Below are 19,802 nucleotides of genomic sequence, written 5' to 3'. Positions count from 1 at the left end.
CAAAGCATGTTGTTTTCGGTGAAACTGAATCATTAGAATCACTTCATTAAAAATATTTCCTCACCAAATGTTCAGTACTTCCTGTATGACTGGAACACAAACTCCGTCCGACACTAAACTGAAGTATGGCCGACCGGCCGTGCTGTCGCTAAATAAACCAGAGTCCTCTGTTAAATATTAAGACTTAACAGAGGATCTTGCTGAATGTTGGAGTTTAACACACGTACTTTGTCCAAAGCACTTTATAAATGTGCACTTTAAAAAGTGCTATGTAAATGAAAACATTATTGTTGGCCCTCGAGATGCATTAAAATGCACTCGTGGTGGTTATAAAGAAAAATGAAGTCTTTATAAATTGAGGATAGAGACGCACACCCCGGAAAGAGAACGTGGATGGAATGTGGCCAGAATGACGGTGGGGTTTATGCTCAACTTACCCGGCGGGGTTGGCTCTGCTGTTGACTGCTGACTCACATCCCACTGAGGTTATAGCAGCAACAATAGATCTCCATTTCTTTGTAATGAGTGCTAGAGGCATAGAGACAAGTGGAGGACATGAGTCAAATGACCCACTCTGGTATAAACTTCACTTTAAACTACTGCCCACTATTACATTTGGTTTCAACAACATTTAGTGAAGGTGAACACTTCATTCCTGCAGCTGAAGCCATATATAAAGTATCTCCTGTGAAGGACCATGAAACAAAGAAATAGCATACAATATTATGTGAGGTTCTGCTGTCTGAGTTTTACCTTCAAAGAGGGGAAACCAATAACAGAGATGATGAAGTCCTTCATGGCTCCTGCATCTTCTAAAATCTCAACACAACAAAATAGGATTGATTGACTGATTGGCTATTGTTGTTTACAAGGTCGGTAATACAGTAAACCAAAGTCAGTGAACATGTCTATTTATGAGAGTCAATCTATTGTCCTCATAGTGGAAAATAATCCAATTGTGAGTCCTTGATGCTGAAGGTAGAGAAAAGATTATTATTATTTTGAGCATTTTACTTCTATATCACCACAATTCATCGTGTTACATGTGCAGGTTACATGTTTACTTTTAAACAACTTTTGCAATCCAAATAGAGGAGGAAGGAAAGTAGAATAGTTTATTGACATCAGTTATACCTTCATTTCTTTTATACTTGCTGATGTTTTGCAAGCAATTTGGCTCAACTCATGTCAACTCAGAAACAAATCAGTCGCACAGCGAAACTACTGCATTTCAACCTTTGTCAAGTGAAAGCAGAAAAAAAAAAGGACTTTTAATTGAAAACTCATTTCCTCATCCTTCTGCTGCTGTTCACTGGAATTTGATTCTTGTGCAAGAGTAAAATAGTTTCTCAAGGAAAGTGTGTTCTCAATGTTGAAAATGATGTACATGAACTCTCTCTTCACCTCTTCTCACCCCTCATCTCTCTCTCTTCTTGACGTGTGTCTGTGTGCAGCCATAAAGCTTAACTAACTGCCAAATGTTGCCCCGCCCCCCCCCTCCTTTCCCGTCGCTCTGCAGGATAAGCTGAGAGGTTATTTTAGTGCTATATGGCTCATCAGTAACTGCAACTCTTCCATATGTGCTGAGGAGAAGACGGGAGCTTAACTCTCTCTGCCTGCATCTTTTGTGTATTAAGTGCAATGTAATAAATCCGGATAACTCAAAACGTTGTGATGAAGAATGCAACGCTAACCTATAGAAATGAGGAGAGGCAGGCGAGGATAAAAAAACGGAGGTAAATTGGTGGTTGGGTTGAAGGGAACAGAATAATGATGTGGAGTAAGAAGTGAAAGTGAATCAGTGAGGAGCACGAGTTCAGAGATCTGCTAACATAGAAAATTAAGACTCAAGAAAAACATGGCACAATAAAGTCGTTCTAGCTGCAGCAAAAACACATTACAGCAGTGCTGTGTCGGCAGAGGTCTCACACTCGCAGCCCGTGGGCCACATGCAACCACCCAATAGATTTCATGCAGCCCACTACTTAATATCAAATGATTTAAGTTATTTCTGTATGTTTTTTAACTTTATAGATTCAATTTGCATCCCAAATTCATTTTGACACTTAAAGATATTTGTGATATATGACAGAATTCCTTTATCATGATTGCTTTTTCCTAAAACCACTGGCAACAAACTAAACAAACCATTTTAAAGGTTTATTTAAAAACAAGCACAAAAATAAAAAAAGAGACCTAAAGAGATGTTTGATACAACCAAAATGCTGAAGTTGCATATTTTCTTAGGTTGTACCTCCAAACAAGCGACAGAATATCTCAGATCTGAATCCACAGCATTAGCCACATGAGTGGGTGCCACTCCCACAAGGTAACACGTCACAAAAGACAAACAAGACACACAAAGTGGAGTGAAACAGCCACAAACCAAACAGGTCAAACCAAAGTTGCTACCACAGCAACACACAGTTACTTAGTTCACCTCATGGACATTCAGATCTGGACCAAGCCAGGACGAGTCCTCAATTGTTCCAAACAAAATAAAAAAAAAAACCTGACTGCAACAAGAATAATTCCCAAGTCCCATGAAACCACCAGCAACAAACTGGCTGTGAGTGGTTCAAGGAAGTCCACTGCAGCAGGGATGATCAGGCCTCGTCTATCAGAACCTATACTGTGCAGGACCAATCAGCTCCCTAGATCCACCTATAGGTCCTAGTCACACTCACAGGCAGACACACACACACACACAGGGAAAAGTCAGAATAGTCAGTGGCCGCCAGGTCATTTGGATTTGAGAGCCCTGGTGTACAGTGTGACCCTCTTGTTGCCGGTTGACCACAGACAATGACAATTCTCCCATTCACTGAATCTAAATTAAATGCAATGTCTCACCTTGGGGTCAGTCATCCAAAGCAATGGACATTGCACAAAAGACGTGAAGAAGAGAGAGTGGAGACGAATGTCAGGGGTGAAAAAATGAAAGGGAAGGTCTATAAGACCATAATGTATGGCTTGGTGGGTCTGTCTAAAACACATGAGGTGGCAGAACTGAAGATACTGAGATTTTCTGAGGATGGACAGGATTATGGATATGAGCATATTCCAGGAACAGCTCAGGTTGAACAGTTTGCCAAGGTTGAGATGGTCTGGTCACGTGCTGAAGAGGGATAGTGATTATATTGGGCAAAGGATGTTGTCCAAAGATAGAACTGCCAGGCAGGAGGAAAAGAGGAAGACGACAGAGAGGGATGGAGACAGAAGAGGACACAAGGGATAGGACAAGATGGAGGTAGACAATGCTCACGTTGTTATTCTCATCTTTGTGATATGGGTTTTTATTAAATCATTACTAAGATCACATATCTGTCTGTAGATTATGACATTTTCCAGTTTATTTAAGTATTTAGTCCATATTAACAGAAGTAGAAACTGGACTTATGTTACACATTTTGCCAACTTGTATATTTAGATTATCTGTAACATTTCCAACAATAATTTAAACTTCAAGCACACAGTCGAAATGTACAGTATATAGTGTCCTGTAATTCTGCTGTCCTCCAGGACACATATCAGGCAAGAAGTCAGTTTTAAACACCTATAATAGATCGTTATTTTTTAATAAATAATGTTTTTCAGACGTAGGACCCCCTATTATATTAAGTGTATCCAATTATTATTTATATTAAACTGGGCCTCGTGCCATGTACTGTATATATGCACCTTGTTATTGTGCATTCAATTCTAAGCTATTAAATAATACACAGGTTCATATATTCATGTTTTTATTTGAAACATGTGTAACGTAGAGTGAGTATGGTGGCTGTGAGACTGCCATTTATAAACATACCCTATTAACAATGCCGATATCAACAATGTCTGTCAATTGCATGATAATCATGCGTACAGGCTATTCAAATTGAATATGATAAACACCTGGTCATTTGCTTTTAATGACAAAGAACTAAAACAATGAGTAAAACAACAGCACAACCATGATTCCACATTCATGCACAAGCAGGTGCTTTCAAATGTTATTAAAAACTAAAATTATATAAGTAGGTATAGTATTTATGTCCGCCAACCACATCTGGCGTGGCTCAGTAACACCGCAGAGCCACCCAGTCTCAGCCTCAGTGCTCGAGGAACGATGGAAGAGTTCACACAAGACGACAGGATGACAAAAAAAAACCCCCAAAACTAAAAGAGTGGATATATTTCCAGTAGTGCAGCTATAAGTGTAGAGCCTGGCAGAAAGTTTGAGTGGCACGGTTGACAATAGAGAAATTAGCTGCGCTGCAGAAGAGCAGAGATCAGCAGTTTGAAAAGGTTGACAGGGAACAGAGAGTCAATGAGCTCGAGAGGAGCGGAGCCTGCAGACTCAGTTTGGCTTTTATTTCCCCACCACTTGATAAATTGGTCGTAGAGGCCTGGCAGAAAGCAGCGCACTGATTCTAATGATATTCTTATCTGAGTGCACGCTTTTTCTCTGTGTGTGGCAGAGGAGAGGAATCAGTATGAAAGGCCATAATAACAGGAAACAGAGTTGTTGTCCCTTCCTTAAAGGCTTTGGAAAATGAAAAGGGCACCGACTGTGTGCCACTAGTACACAGTCAAAGTACAAGTATCCAAAGGGGATAAAGGGTCAGTATAGTGGTTAGCACTGCTACCTTTGAAAAAACGCATTTGAATATCATTTAAATCACTCCTCAAAAATTCCCTTTTTAAGATTGCCTTTAATGTTTAATGGTAAGATATTTGTATATATATTTGTATTTATTTGTTGTCTTTTTTCCTTTTAAATAATTATTTTGCGACTTTCAGTTCATGAAAAGAGCTATGTCGTATTATTCTTATTCTTCTGATACATACAACACAGAGAAGAGAAAAATAAAGTGTTTGTTTGAATGCTGTTTGGTAGATAAAAATGACAATGGACTGCATACGTTATGGTTTGTCGGCTATTCACTATTGATTAACAATAACATATAACAATGATGTGACGTACAGAGATGCTGATGCTATACAAATATCGATTGTATTGCTGTTATTGTTCCTGCACAGATCAGGTCAGAAAATCATACATTATTGTCAGTGCAATCCTCTGTTCGTTTACAACCAGGTGCCGCTCTTCAAGCTGCACTTCAAAGGACTCTGGGTGCCTTTGAAGCCACGGCATATTAGTACCTCAGTGCACCAGATAGAGAGAATTTCCCATTACAGTACAGAAGAATAACCACATGGTTAGCTATCATACATGTCTATGACCTATACAAATACAATATAAACAAGTTAAACTTAAAAACTATAAATATGTCTTCACACGGCCGTCCTCTAGGTGTCAAACGGTTTACGCCATTTTGTCTCGACGGAGGTCACGGTTGGTTTGCGAGGAGTTGGTTCATCTACCGCCTTTGTGGTAAGTTTGAGGATGTTTCACTTGTTTGTATTGATTCTTTAGTGGAATAAATATTACTTTTGTGGAATAAACTGTCAAAAATGTAAGTACACAAAGTAATATTTTTGTGGAAATAACCTTAAAGAATCTAGACAACGCACTATCCAAACAACTGTAAAATGAAAACCGTACGTTGTAGAGCTGAACTGTGTTTTTTTGTGAAAAATGGCTGAGAAAATTTAGTTTTAAATGGGGGATTTGTGAGTTTTTGTCTAGGAGTGAGAGAGGCAGTTTGTATTGTGGATTGTAGAAGCTGGATGGTTCTCCTCTCACTCAGAGAGTCACAACTCCAGTTCTGTACATCACTGAGCGTCAGTAGTCACATGATATGAAACTTGATGACGTGTGATTATGGTATTGAAAAGTTGAATACACTGAATAATCTTGAAAGGTTTGTGAAAATGTATAGATGTAGATGAAAAAAAACTGAAAACATCCAATAGTGTCCTAATTGAGCTGAACGTGTTGCAGTTTGGATATCTTAAAAACTGTAGGAGTTACATTTCAATAAAGGGTGGAAAAATAATAATACAAAGAGGAATAACGAAATTCATAGAATAATACTAGTGGAATTGGTGCTTGCACAGCAATCCAAAGTAAATAAGGAAAATTTTTGTGCTGCAGCAGCAACAGTGTTAACATTCAAACAACCCTCTGCTGTGTTGTTGTATCATCTTTAGCTGGAAATAATACTTTTCTGTATCGATCCTTGGGGGGCGATTTACTAAATATTCAGTACAAAGGCTTAGATGACCTTCCCTCGAGGCCCTGCCTTGTCCTTTTGGGGTAATGGCAGCATTGTTCCCATTACTGCTGATACCAACGAGACACGTCGCCCTGAGCTTAGCTGCTTTCCAAGTGCACATAGCTGATGCAATTTGTGCAACTTGTGCATTTAGAGTGGAGCGTTTTGTTCCCTCAGAAGCTGTGAGTCAGTTTTTTTTTTTCTTAAATCATTAAAAATACTTTATTCATTAACAGTTAAGTAGGAGCTTCTGGGAAATAATCATTTGAGAAACATATCAAATAAGCCTGTTTCCTGTTTTTCTATTTGGCCTCCTATTTGATGCAGACTCCCTATTGAAGGATACTTAAATGTAATAAGACTTAACTGGTGCTTGTGTTTGCACTGACAATCACTGTCATGAACGTCTAAGAGGGAAGCCAAAAATAATCACTTCAAAACTTGGCATTTTCCAAATTTTGACAGATACATAATGAAGGTGCAGTTTAATTATTGCACCAGCTTTTATATTTAGCCTCCAAGATCTGTTATATGTCTAGTTTTGACGGTGACTTGCCAAAACCTCTACAACCTAATATGAACTTTTCACACATTGTTTAGGCCCTCAACGTAGGTCATGATTTCACAACTTTTCATCTGTAATATTAACCTCTGAGTATCAAGCCTGAAAGGAAGTTATTACAACACACCAAGTAATTTTTGCGTTCCATGATCAAGCATCCAAATTTGATACACTGCTGCCATCTAGTGTACGTTTCCATCATCTACAAAAAAGCAAAGAAATGACATTAATCATGCACATGTTTAGAGAATGAAATACTTATTTTATTACTACTAGATACACAATCCCTCAGACTGATAACTCCACAATCAACTCTGTTAGAACACAGATATTTAACAGTGATTTCGTTTTCCAGAAGTGAAATATTTATTCCAAGCTTCCAAATGTTCTACAGTTTTAAAAAAATCACCAGCATGAATCATTCACCTCTTTGTCCCCATCATCTGTCGCATTCTTCTTCAACTTACGCTAATTTACACATCAAAAGGTAAAAAGGTATCAAAATCTAAAAAAAAAGTTATATGCGGAAAACAAGGCAACTGATCACTGCACTGTTGAATACTTCTTTTAAACAGACACTTATTTTAACAACATACAGTACAGTGGCATTCTGGCTTAACACTGATGTATGAACAGTGGCAGGTGTGTTAAATATGAGTAGAACATGACAGAAATTATTTTTCTGACAGTAAAGATGTTGTGACATAATAAGGTAAAAACAAAAATGATATAAAGATTTCTACAAATTCACCGTTTAAAGCTTTTTCCTAAATGAAGTTTAAGAGAGTGGGTATTCTGACGTGGATTTGAGTGACAACATTATTTACTGATTCTCCAATAGTAAAACATGACATTAAAAGCTTTTACAGGTCTATGAGACACGGCCACAATTTTCTTATTGCCACTTCCACTATGTGGCTTGAGTTAAATAAATAGTTACATTTGTATGTAAAAGGCATGTGTTAAAAATGGAAGACAATGTCTCCATTAAATTACAGGTTGCCAGTAAGGGCCGAGTCCATGAGGTCATCATCTTCGTTTCTCATATACATTGGACTGGGCCGGGATGGACGCTCTGAACCCAACATGGACAAAGAGGAATCTGAAGCGGAGATGGGCGAGCGCGACCAACTGTCTGGTTTTATTGGGTGTGAAGACGGCCCCATGGGCATTGATGATTTTTTTTTCTCTTTGTCTCTGTCCCGTTCTCTGTCTCTGTCCCGCTCCCTTTCCTTCTGCTTCTTCTTCTCCTTTTTGTGTTTTTTGTGCTTCTCCCCTGAACTGAGGGGTATGGAGCTCATATAGTCCTGTGGGGGAAGCGGGCGCATGGTCTGGTCATCATCTGAGCTGGGGCTGTTCTGATGGGACTTCTCATTTACTGAGCTGCTCCCCGACTCGCTCTCACTGTCATGATTGAGTGGGGTGTAACCTGGTGAGCGGCTATGGCTCGGGGAGGAGCGGTCATGTTTCGGAGTAGAGCCACTGAAGAGGGGTGATGCTTTGAGGCTAGAAATTTGGGGACGCATAGAGTCCCCAGATCCCTCCCCTGATTTTTGCAGCACTTTGGCCTTGATGCTTGGTGAACCACCATCAGGTTTACTGATGATAATTTTGGCCAGACCTGTTGTGCCAACCCCTCCTGTTTTTGTGTCCATTAGCTTTTTATCGCCGCTGGTTCCCCCAGAAACAGACACTTTTGCTTTTGCTTCTTTATCCGATTTTTCACGCTTATACTCCATACTTTGGGAGGACGAGCCATGTTTGGATGGAACCATGCTTGTAGGTCCGCTGCTGGGAATGTTTCCAGGGCCACCACCTGGAGCAGATCCCGAACCAGGTCCCCCAACTGGTGGCCCAATCTCACATCCATCCTCCCCCACTCCTCCTCCACCTACACTCTTCAGTTTGTCTATGACTGCTGTAAGAGAGGGTTTCTTGTTTCTGCTAGGAGACTTGCCTTTGGCATTGGGGTTATTTGAATTGTTCTGACAAGACCCACTACTTCCACTTCCACCTCCGCTTCCACTTCCTCCACCTCCTCCCCCTCCACCACTGCCTCCACTTCCTCCTCCAGGCCCTCCTCCCCCTCCACCACTCCCATACTGAGACTGAGAACCTGCTGAGAAACCCATGGAACCAGATGAAGAGGAGGAGCCAGATGATGAGGAGGAACCAGAAGAAGAGCTCCCACCCATGGGCTTCTGCGAGCTCATGCCTCCACCAGAAGAAGACTTGGAACCTCCAGAGCTGCTACCTCCTGAGCCCATTGGAGACTTAGCCTTGGAAGTAGGAGGTGTTCCTGGAACTTGGGACTGCTGCATTTTCATGGGGGAGGACAATTTGTCACTAGAACCACTGGAGCGAGAATGAGAAGGGGAGATATTGGGCTTTATGTTGGGATTCATAAGGGACCCAGAAGGCTTTCCCCCCTGGGGTTTAGTTTTATTACCACTGCCAACTCCACCTCCACTACCTCCAGGCCCAGAAAGCCCATGTTTAGTAATTGGAGAAGATCCTGGTTTGCCAACACCCATTCCTTGGGAGGAGCCTTTAGACTGTGATGGCCCACCTCCAACCCCTACTCCAGCACTTCCTGGTTTAGAGCTGTTACCTTGTGTTATGGAGCCTTCTTTGGACTTAATCTTTCCTGAAGAAGATGAGTGAGAATGATGGCTTTTGCTGCTGCTGGTTCCCCCTGCTCCTCCTGTGCTGCTTGTGGACAAGCTGCTGGACGTGTATCCACTATGAGATGAACTCTTACCCCCAGTTATGGTCCCCTTTTGGATCTGAATTGTGATTTTAGGAACTTTGGGTGGTGTGGCACCGCCGGGAGGAGTTTGTGAACGACCTGAACTACCAGGAGATTTGGAGCCTCCTCCACTCATACTTCCCCCAGAGCCTGACCCACCACTAGGGGGTGTGTATGGCCGACCACCTGAGCTGTGAGAGGGTGATTTTCCATCAGGGTCCAACTTTTTGCGTTTGGGAGGCTTATCTTTAGACTTTCCCTCACTGGATGGGGTCCTGCTACGTTTGACCTGTTTTCCTTCTGAGGAACTGCTTCCCATTCCAATACCAGAGCTACTCCCTCCGCTTCCCCCAATATCATCCTTTGGCCGCATAAGTCCCTGTTGTTGTTTAAGTTTGGGTTCTGCACTTTTAAAGTCACCACATGGTGCTCCAAGGCCCATCATGAGGGGACTCTGAGACCCTGCACCATGTGTGTCTCCTAAATCGGGGGCTTGCCCCAGAAGTGGTTTACCACCACCACTGTTGCCTCCAAATGCTATTCCCATATCAAAAGGGTCCTTCATTGAGGGCTCTGGGGTGCCCTGCCCATGTGGAGTAGGATTCTGAGGTGTTCCTGATGGAGTATTTTGCTGGCTGCCTGCACCAAAACCTTTGACCAGGTCCATGTCTCCATCTGCACTTGGAGAGCTGTCATCAAAGTAATTTGGGGGGAATCCATGGCCTGAGGTGAGGAGGTCAGGGTTAAAGTCAGTAGCATCAGGGAAGAAGTTGGTGGAAGAGGAATCACTGGTGGGAGTGGCAGCAGTTGCAGTGGCTTCTGCAATCAGATCAGCAGCATCTGTGAAAGGAATCTCATTGCTGTTGGTATTGAAAATGTCTGAGTCAAACACTGTGCTGCCCTGACCTGAACTAGAGGAATCACGAATGGGAGTACCAAGGGGGCCTCCATCCTCCCCACCATTACCCATAGGGTGCTGCCCATGACTGCCACCACTGCTTTTGCCTGTCTGCTCAGGTAAATCTGACAAGATTTCTGTGATATCAGGTCCAATGCTATCAGAGCTAGACAGGCGAGCTATTCGAGGAGGCATGGTACATGGTGGCTGCTGTTGCTGAGACTGTACATGAGACTGGGAATAAGGCATGCCAGGACCAGAGGGCGGTGTTCCACATTGGCTGGGTGCCGGGGTGATGCTATGGGGTGTGTCTAGACCATCACCAGTCAGGTTAACATCAAAGATAGAATTTTGAGAAGCATCCACATCCATAGAAAGGAGCTCACGATGGAAATCATCCTCATGTGTGGCTGGATGGTGCTGGTGATGCTGCTGCATGGAAGATCCTTGTTGTGATTTTATGCCTAATGTACCACCTACAGCAGTTCCAGGCAGAACGGCACCCTTTTCTGTTGACCGTGGACGCTTTTTCTTCTTTGTGCCGGCTCCAGGACAGGTTCCACTCATGCCCTCTGTCCGTGGAGAGCCAGACGAAGAATTCCTCTCTAAAGGACTAGAACCATACAGTGTAGCAAAATCTTGGGTGGGGTTGTCTTTCAACAAGTTCATCAACATTGGGTGATTCTTAGTATTGCTAGCAGGGGAGGATGTTGGTGGTGGAGTTTGATGTGGTGGAGGTGCATTTTGGGAACTGGGACTAGAACCCACATTTCCAGTTATCTGTAAGAGACTTGTCAATATTGGATTCTGGACGACTTTGTTAAAGTCTTCTGAATGTCCCTGACCTTGCTGTTGTTGCTGTGGCAACTGTTGCTGGCCAGCCACCCCTCCTTGGGAAAGGCAATCTCCTCCTTGGCCTTGCCTCTCTGTTTGGGATTTTCCAAATAAAATATTTGGATTTGTAAAATTCGGTCCCCCAGGGGGTCCTCCGGTTGGTGTATTTCCCCCCGTGAGCCCTGGCAGTTCCATTGGATTTGTTCCATCACCTGCTGCCATATTGTAGTTTGGACTACTGGATGGTGGCAAGTTATTTTTCACCATGGTAGCCACTGTTTGTGCAATCAGTGAGAGGGCTGGAGTGTCTGCCTGGATGGTCTCTGCTTTTCTTCGAATGGCCCGCATTGTTACAGGGATGGACATGCATCTAAGGAAGGGGGAAACAATTTCCAAGATTACTATAGGAAAACTTAATATCCACATTCATAAACTCCAAAGCAAATAACAAACTTACCTCTGGACCACTTTAGTGATGAAGTCATCAGTGCAGATTAGGGCATCTGACTGTCCTTTATATAGTTTGCAGGATACCTGTCTGGAGTCGATCACCTCCATCACCACTAGCAGTCAAGTGGGAAAAACAATGTTTACGCAGACTGTCATTGAACTTGCATATTACACTTGTTTAAATAGATCTACATATAATGGATGACTGGGATTTTGTAAGAGTGAGAGCTTACCACAGACTAATGATTCATTGACTGGATGCTGGAAAGAAACACTGAAACTTGAGTCAGTGAGAGGACATACTTCAAATTGCAACAGGCCGGCACTGTCTGTGGGAACAACAGCAACAATGAAAAGTCAATACATTTAACACAAAAGAAAAACAGTACATGCTGTCAGATGGAGAAAGTACAGTACATTTAAAGGGCAGACACTCACCTTCTTTGACAGACGTTCGTTTTACACAGCTGCCAACCAAAATGTTATATGCTGCCTGATGTCGGATGATATCCAACAAGAGTGGCACTTGTGCTGGATGGCGAAAGGGTATCTTAGACACCAGCACTCCTTGGAGAGAATGACCATCTTGTACTGGGGCATCGCCATTTAAGAAATAACAGTGCTGCTGATCTGGCAACACCTGTGAAAAGACAGAAACAAATGTGTTCTGTTGTTAGACGAACATAAATAAAAATCTGAAATTTAATTTTGGGTGTACATACACAGTTAAAACATATTCAATGATTCTCTACTCTCTATTTGATTTCAAATTACAGCTCCTAAATGTAACTGGATCGAGCATCATCTAAACCCATTAATTTATGTGTAGACTGTACACAAATAAATCATATATCTATATCTATAGAGTTTTTGTTTTCCAAACATCAAGACAGGACTGTAGGGACTGGATCAAATTTGAGGTTTTACATTGCAAATCTAATGACCAAAAAGTACATAATCATCATGTATAGCATCTGCTCACAGAGTAGAAGTGCGTGTTGTGGGACGGTGGCGATGTGGAGGTGCCCTCCTCCAGGAGCTGGCTCTGGACAATTAACTGGTAAAGGGGTGAGAGGCTGGGAGAGGTCTCAAACACTGGGATAGCTGAAAGAAAAAGAGACAACGTCTAAATTATCAAATAAAAACATCACAAACAGTTGACTTGAGTATGGATAAAAAATACTGTGTTATGAGGTATACTCACAAGTAGCATTTCCCATCCTCTGAATAAAGGAGAGTGAGAAAGGCATGGGGCGGTTCATCTTGAGGAAAAAACAGGCTGGCAGATCCACACAGTTGGAATTGGTCACAGTGGAAAATGAAGGTGTCCTGAAATTGATAAAATCATCAGTTGTGTATCTCTCGTGTCTCTCTTTAATGGAACAGTAAAATAGCTTTGAGCTACACTTTATTTTACCCCTTGTTGTCCACTGGGTGAGATCCAGTGATGAGTGGAGCAATTGGGAGCTTGTAGACGGCGGTGGTTCCCTCGATTGATACAGACACCCCGACACCCAGAGAGCGCGGAACTGCAAAAAATGTCAACAAAATAGAGGTCACGTATGGATGACTACAACCCTTTAGCCTATGTCTTGCTGCCAATATACCAGTATATTCTGTTGCTCATTACGCCTGTGGCACTTACCATTGCCGTCTGTTAAGTTGAGATGCGAGCCTGTCCCCTCTTCAAATATATCATAGGGAGACACATAACACTGAAGAGTAACAAGATGGCCACCACTCCTGGCTGTCAGCAAGCCCACGCTGCCATGAAGAATAGTCTCCACTGTATTTGCATTGGTTGCTAACCTAAAAAAAAAAAAAGAACATAAAGAAATTGGCAATTTACTCCTTTTTGTGACATTATAAGTTTATAATGAACACCCCTGGGTAGTTTATAATATGTTAATATTAAGTAAACACCTATTTTACCCACAAGAGGGTAAACCAGTAAAAGTTGCACACAAACAGAATTTATTTTCTAATTGCACTACCTATGGTGATATGACTTTTTTAAAAACAATCTTGTAAATGTGTGTCTTCCCATTTTGTTGATGTTTGTGGCAAACCAGTTTTGGCCTTTGAGACCAATAACATTAATCACATCCTGACACATTAGTTCCCCTAGCCCTAGTGGTTAAAAGACACTAAGGATAATATATGTATGAGACAAGACACTTAAGGGACTTACCTAAACATGTGCATCATCTTGGTGAGATCAAGCTCCAAAGACTGCAGTGCTATATACATCTTGGTTTTCATCTTACTGGAATGCAGAAGGAAAAACACATTTAATTACTTACAACTGACACAAAATACAATAATCAAGAGGAGAATTAATTATCCTCAATCAGGCCTTATGGGATTAGTGAGGAAAAGTGAAAAGCGGTTCATGACACAAAAGGTAAGGGGAATAATTATTTAATCAGTTTTTCCATTTACAGACTTGATCAGTGCAACATAACAGTCAATCTATCATCTTTATGACCTTCAGGTCCACTTACTTGTCCCCAGGGAGCTTGTAAAGGTCGACCAGTCCTTTCAGATGTTTGGAAAACTCTTCAAAGTTCTTCTCCCTGTTCACATGAAATGTGGGAGTGGTTAAGACACAAATGTCTCATGTATCACTCCACAAAAAACGGGGAAATGAATTTCCTACTCACCTTAGATGTTGAATCAACTCTGGACAACTCTGTAGCCAAAAAACGAAGGAAACCAATGGAAGAAAAGAATGATATGATACACTAGAATGTCCTATCAACAGTTGCATGAGTGGAAATAGCTTACAAAAAGAAACCTATTTGTGTCTCATCACAGAGAATCAAAATAATTTCTTACCGTGGGGTTTTCTCCCTGATGAGCCACCTTGACGTCCACTAGCTGGCCACTGGAGTCAAGTTGCACTTCCACGTAAAACATGTCTGATGTGATGTAGCACTCTGTGCCTGATGGGCTGAGGTGAGAGCCAAGCCTACAGAGATGAGAACAAAAAGATAGACGCAAAAATGCATTACTTTTCCATCCGAGTGCAGGAACACCTCTTCACCTGTTTCACTTCATGCCATTTAAAAAGGCCTTTACTGTATTGGACAGGCATTCTAAAGTGTCCTAAAGTAAAAGGATTAACATTTAAATAAAAAACAACCTTCAATGTTTTATAGGTGAAGTAGTCAGCCAATCAGCGACTTTATTCTCAGCTAAATTTAGAAAGAAAATAATAAAGTGACCACCTTTTATCTTTCCCTTTTTCCTGTACTAAGTGTGACCATCTAAATTGCCCCTAGACCTGGTGAGCGGACGAGAAAACATGAGCAAAAAGGGGGAAAAAAAACTCACATGTTTTGTCGAGCAATGGATTCTAGGCGATCAGTCATGGAAGGCAGAGATGAGACTGGAAAAAAAACAGAAAAGAACGGTAAATTTCAACATCACATAAGAAAACATGTAATTAAACAGCTGCTTAGAGTTCACAGAGAACAAACATACATGTCGGACTGATGAAACATTCATAAGTTGACCTCCAAACTACAGGTCAGTGCCATTTTTCATTAACATTAAATAAAATGTTTAAAAATGCAGGAGGCATGGATGCTAGAAAAACAGGTGATTGTTAAATTTCATCCCCAGGGTGTGAAATGCCAATGATTTGGGATGAAGGCTTCCTGCTCTAAGCCCCTCCCACAAATTGAGCACAGAGGTGCACGCACTTTATACACGACAGATAATCTGAGGTAATCTCTCCTATAACAGTCCTTTGATATTGATATGGGTTTATGAATGCCATTTATTGTCAGACTCTGTTTAAGTTTATTAGAACAGAAATATCCTCTCTCTTCGAACTGCTCAGTAATGGATCAAAAGCAAAGTTTCCATTAAAATATACTGCAAATTAACAGAATTTTCAGATGGAGAAAAAGAAAATGCCATTCATTTCCATCAGTTGCTGTTAAGGGAATACTGGGGGTTAGTTCACAGGGAAAAGCAGTAGGTGGTGCAAAAGTCCATAGGAGGATAACAAGGTGTAACTTGATCATGTTAACAAGTAGAGCTAATAGTTACTGATATACACATTTCATTTGCTGTTTTAATTCATTATTGTAGTAATATTAGCAAGGCATGTGCTAGTTTCCTCATCAGTCCACATATTTTCCTTTAGCCACGTTTCACATACCCTCAAGTTTCTATGCCGAATTCGAAAATGCTCAAGGAGACCCATCCAAAGTCTTCTGTCACGAGACAGATTTCTTCAAGCCTGTAAGTATAGCCCTCTCAGATTTCTTTATTTACACTGGTTTTGGTGGAATAATTGTGCAGCAACTCAAAAACCATGTTTACAAATAGTTATCCCCTTCCTACTGTTGAAAAGTACCATGCTTTAAAAGAAAAAAACAACAACTGCCCAGTGTTTCGTCCTCTGAGTTGGCAGTCTCACCTTTCAACGCTCTCTGCAGGGTCTCCAGACAGGTGAGCAGGAGCTGGTGACCTGCAGCATTCATCGCACCACGTTTCTCCTAGGACACATAAGTGTAACAAAAAAAAAAAGAGAAGACAAATGAAGAAAAAGGAGAGTTTTAGAAAGAATGGAAGTGCTTCATCAACAAGATTTGATGTCCAAGTTTGTTTTTCAATTTCTTAGTCAGCATGAAAAGGTCACATGTTTAAATGTCATTTCTATAGCTTCCATGGCCCAGAAGGCAAGTTATGCATTTAAAAACAATGGTGTGCAATGCAGTGATTAATTGCTGTAAATTTATATTAAATTAGGTAACCATGAATCTCTCAGGGACTGTATGACTCTGTGGCAAGTACTGCTGCAATATTATTAATATTACATGTGTGTCTGCAAAGGACTTAAGAAATTGCTACTAAGGATGTTTTTACTCAATGAAAAAGGTCAAACACAGATTAATTATTCTCAGTGCAGTGAATGCGTGTTGTCCCAAAGGTACTGATAAAAAAACATCTCTTGCTCTTGTTAAACCAACCCAGTTACTGGATTGTCATCCCTTCTTAGATAGATACTGAACAAAAGGGTCACTTAAATGGCTGACTGCAGTCCAGATCAGAACCCAGACCTATTTACATAAATCAGTGACAACTGCCACATTTTGACAGTGCACTTGTCAATTTAAGCAATCTTTCCATATGCCACAAATGAAAAACGTCCTGTTTTTGTTTCAAAGTAAAATCACTTTGCCATTTCAGTTCCCTGAATCAATTCATATTAAATAAGGCTTTTATTGTGAAATACTCGCAGGACTGACAGATGCTCAGCATCACACTGATGAGTCCTGGTATTTTTGCTGGTTAGAGAGCAGTATTTAAAGGTAGATTATGGAACTGTCGATGTGCATCTGAAGAGATTTATTTATCTTTTTGTTTTGTGTGTTAGTCTTATTTTTTGCCTGACATTAAAAAAGGACATTTTTATGACCCATCCACAAAAGTTTCAAAATATTATTTTATTGAATTTAATTTGATTCTTGTTTACTACACAGAGATGCTGATGCACTTATTTCATTATACAATATATTGGACTTCTGCTTGAGGAAATATTCTCTACTACTGCTGCTGTACATTTGAAGTATGACTAATGTGCGAGACAATGACTCATTTTAGTGTGGGATTCATAATTTGCTTATCAAATACTGGCTGTTACCAGTTTGATTTTGCAAACCTCCTGATATGTTTTTTTTTCCTGCGTTCCGTTATACCATGTGGCACAGAGAAATCAAGCCTGGATGTCAAAACACAACCAGGAAAGACACCCAATCACCAAAGCTTCCAGATGTGCTGTGAAACTTCAAAATGAAATCTCACCATGGCCTGACGCACAACTTTGCAGGTCTCCTGCCACGGCCGTGAAGCATTGTGTTTGGTATGAAGCTTCTCAAGTAGAGCAGCCATGCGACTCTGCTTCTCTGATTCTGGAAAAACCAAAGAAAAAAATCACATCAGAAAGCAGTTCACTTAAAGGTCTTAAACAAAATATCACAAAATCTGTGACTTTGTATGACATTTTCTCTTAAAACAGCTACCAAACTAGCTCTACAAATGATGTAATTAAGCTTTATCAACATAATTGTATTGTATAACTGTATACCAGTCTTTCTTTATAAATATGACTTTTAACACAAAAAAGTGTCACTAACAATAACAAAACACATGTACAATATGTAAGGAGTATACATTTGTAGGTAGGCTAGCACAAAAGTGTTAACCGCACCATAGTCTTAAATACCTGTATTGGTAGATAAACACTTGAGTTTATGATATCAGTATCGGACACAAAAAAAATGGTTTAAGAGGTAGCTGTCTGAATTGGTGTTGTATACAATAACAATACTGTTATACTAAGGCAAAACAGCTGAAAAACCTCACTAATAAGGATGCAATGATGAACCGATTATTAAAGGAGTCAACACATTTTTGAATGTGTTTTTATAGCTACAATAACTTTTCTTAATTTTAAGCTTCCTAAAAGTGAATATGTCCTGGTTTCTTTGCTCCATAGTAATAAATTTGATTTGTGGACAAAATAAGAACATTTGAGAACGTCATCATATCCAGGTTTGAGAAACAATGATCAACATTTTATGACATTTTATACCTGATTCATCGAGAAAACAATCAACAGATTTATTGATTATGAAAATAATCTTTAGTTACAGCCCAACTCACTATCATCCACTAAACAATCAGTATTCGAAGAGTTAAAACCATATCTCCTGTGTTTCAGCAATGATGTATGCAAATCATGGGAAATACAGTAATAATAGTAATAACATATTTACAATTAACCAAAAAATCTTCAAACAAGCGTTGGAGATAATTTGGAAAAGAATTGAAATCGTAAATTTGAAGTCGTTTGTCAGTGAAGTTACTTGACAGATCCCCAAATCAAGACCTAGTGTCTGGTCAACAGCGGGCTAATATTTTGTTACCAGAACAAGCTAGCTACTCCATTGATAGAGCATATTAGTTAACATTAGGTAAATAGGCAAGTTGCATTATTTTAATCTACACAACACATCAGAGCAAGTTGCAAAAATTGCATACTTGATGTGAAACTTGTGTACCGTCTAATTTTATGTTGCCGTTTCTACAAAGTTGTTGTTAGCGAGTTGCTAACGTTAGCAATTAGCTCACTACAAAGTTCTAGCTACTATGTACCAGCAACAGCACAAGCATATTGCCCGGTGCCATGAATGTGTCTTTCACTGGTAGTCGCAGTGGAGTGTTGGAAATGTCCGCAAACACGTCAACACACTGTGCCAGGAACCAACTACCACGTCGATAGCATGTATTAGCATTGATGAGTTAGCTGTTAGCTAGCGTTAGCAACTCAGATCATTTTAATAACAAAGGTGAGAACGTTTAGTGCAAATGAAATACGGGTCATATTCTTGCCTGTTACATCTTCTGTTTTGGACCGATCACCATGAATCGTGTTTCCTCCTGGCTGAACAGAGACAGTGAGTTCTCTCGCAGGACTGGCGCTCTGCATAGTAGCACCAGACACCGCCGCCATTGTCCCAGTCTATGGTCCCCCAACCCAAACTTTCGGGCTTCCGTACTGTAGTCTGTGTCGTTAATCCAAGGGTAAGTAAGTGACAAATGGACTGTTTTGTTGCATAATTGTGTGAAATCACACTTTAGGCTATATTAATTTAGTATTATGATTCTTGGACTTCAGGATAATATTTTTTTTAGACCAGCAAGTTCAAACTTAAATAACCTAAGGGCCACTGACCATTGAGTCTGGTCAGAAGGGGGCCTTTTTGGAAAGAAACTGTCCAGTAAGGGTAGGAGATATGATAAGTTAAAAATCATAACACCATATTATATTATGATATCACAATAACAATAATTGGGATGTTATTTCATGTTATCTTACACAATTTCAAAATAAAAGTGTCTGTGTTTTTATGGAACAGCATACAGTTCAAAATAAAATGATGTGAAATTAATCTTTGCATTAAAAACACACACATCTCATTATAACTTGAAATTAGTACTGCAAATAACAATCATTTTCATGATTGATTAATCTAATGATTATTTGATTTGATTATTATTTCCAAAAAATGTCAGAAAATGTTGGAAAAAAATTTCAAGCCTGGAAATGATGTCAAATGACTTGTTTTG

The 19,802-nt window shown here is 40.3% G+C and overlaps 1 protein-coding gene across 1 annotated transcript; it reads right to left on the bottom strand.

Annotated features, from left to right (window-relative positions):
* Positions 1–6,964: 6,964 nt before the first annotated feature.
* On the bottom strand, positions 6,965–19,194 carry med1 (mediator complex subunit 1). Its single transcript, XM_044014325.1, has 16 exons — positions 19,065–19,194; positions 17,475–17,581; positions 16,087–16,165; positions 14,991–15,045; positions 14,493–14,625; positions 14,318–14,346; positions 14,159–14,230; positions 13,846–13,920; positions 13,300–13,463; positions 13,072–13,183; positions 12,859–12,983; positions 12,637–12,758; positions 12,093–12,294; positions 11,888–11,983; positions 11,662–11,767; positions 6,965–11,574 (listed from the first exon to the last, which is right to left on the bottom strand). Exons 1-16 carry the CDS (start codon positions 19,183–19,185, stop codon positions 7,716–7,718), a joined length of 5,457 nt encoding a protein of 1,818 aa, XP_043870260.1. The 5' UTR covers positions 19,186–19,194; the 3' UTR covers positions 6,965–7,715.
* Between the last annotated feature and the right edge of the window lie 608 nt (positions 19,195–19,802).

The sequence above is a fragment of the Solea senegalensis genome, linkage group LG18, assembly GCF_019176455.1.
Source record: "Solea senegalensis isolate Sse05_10M linkage group LG18, IFAPA_SoseM_1, whole genome shotgun sequence".
NCBI classification, from domain to species: domain Eukaryota; kingdom Metazoa; phylum Chordata; class Actinopteri; order Pleuronectiformes; family Soleidae; genus Solea; species Solea senegalensis.
Note: the sequence above shows the minus strand (reverse complement) of the source record. Positions and strands in the feature narration are given on the sequence as shown.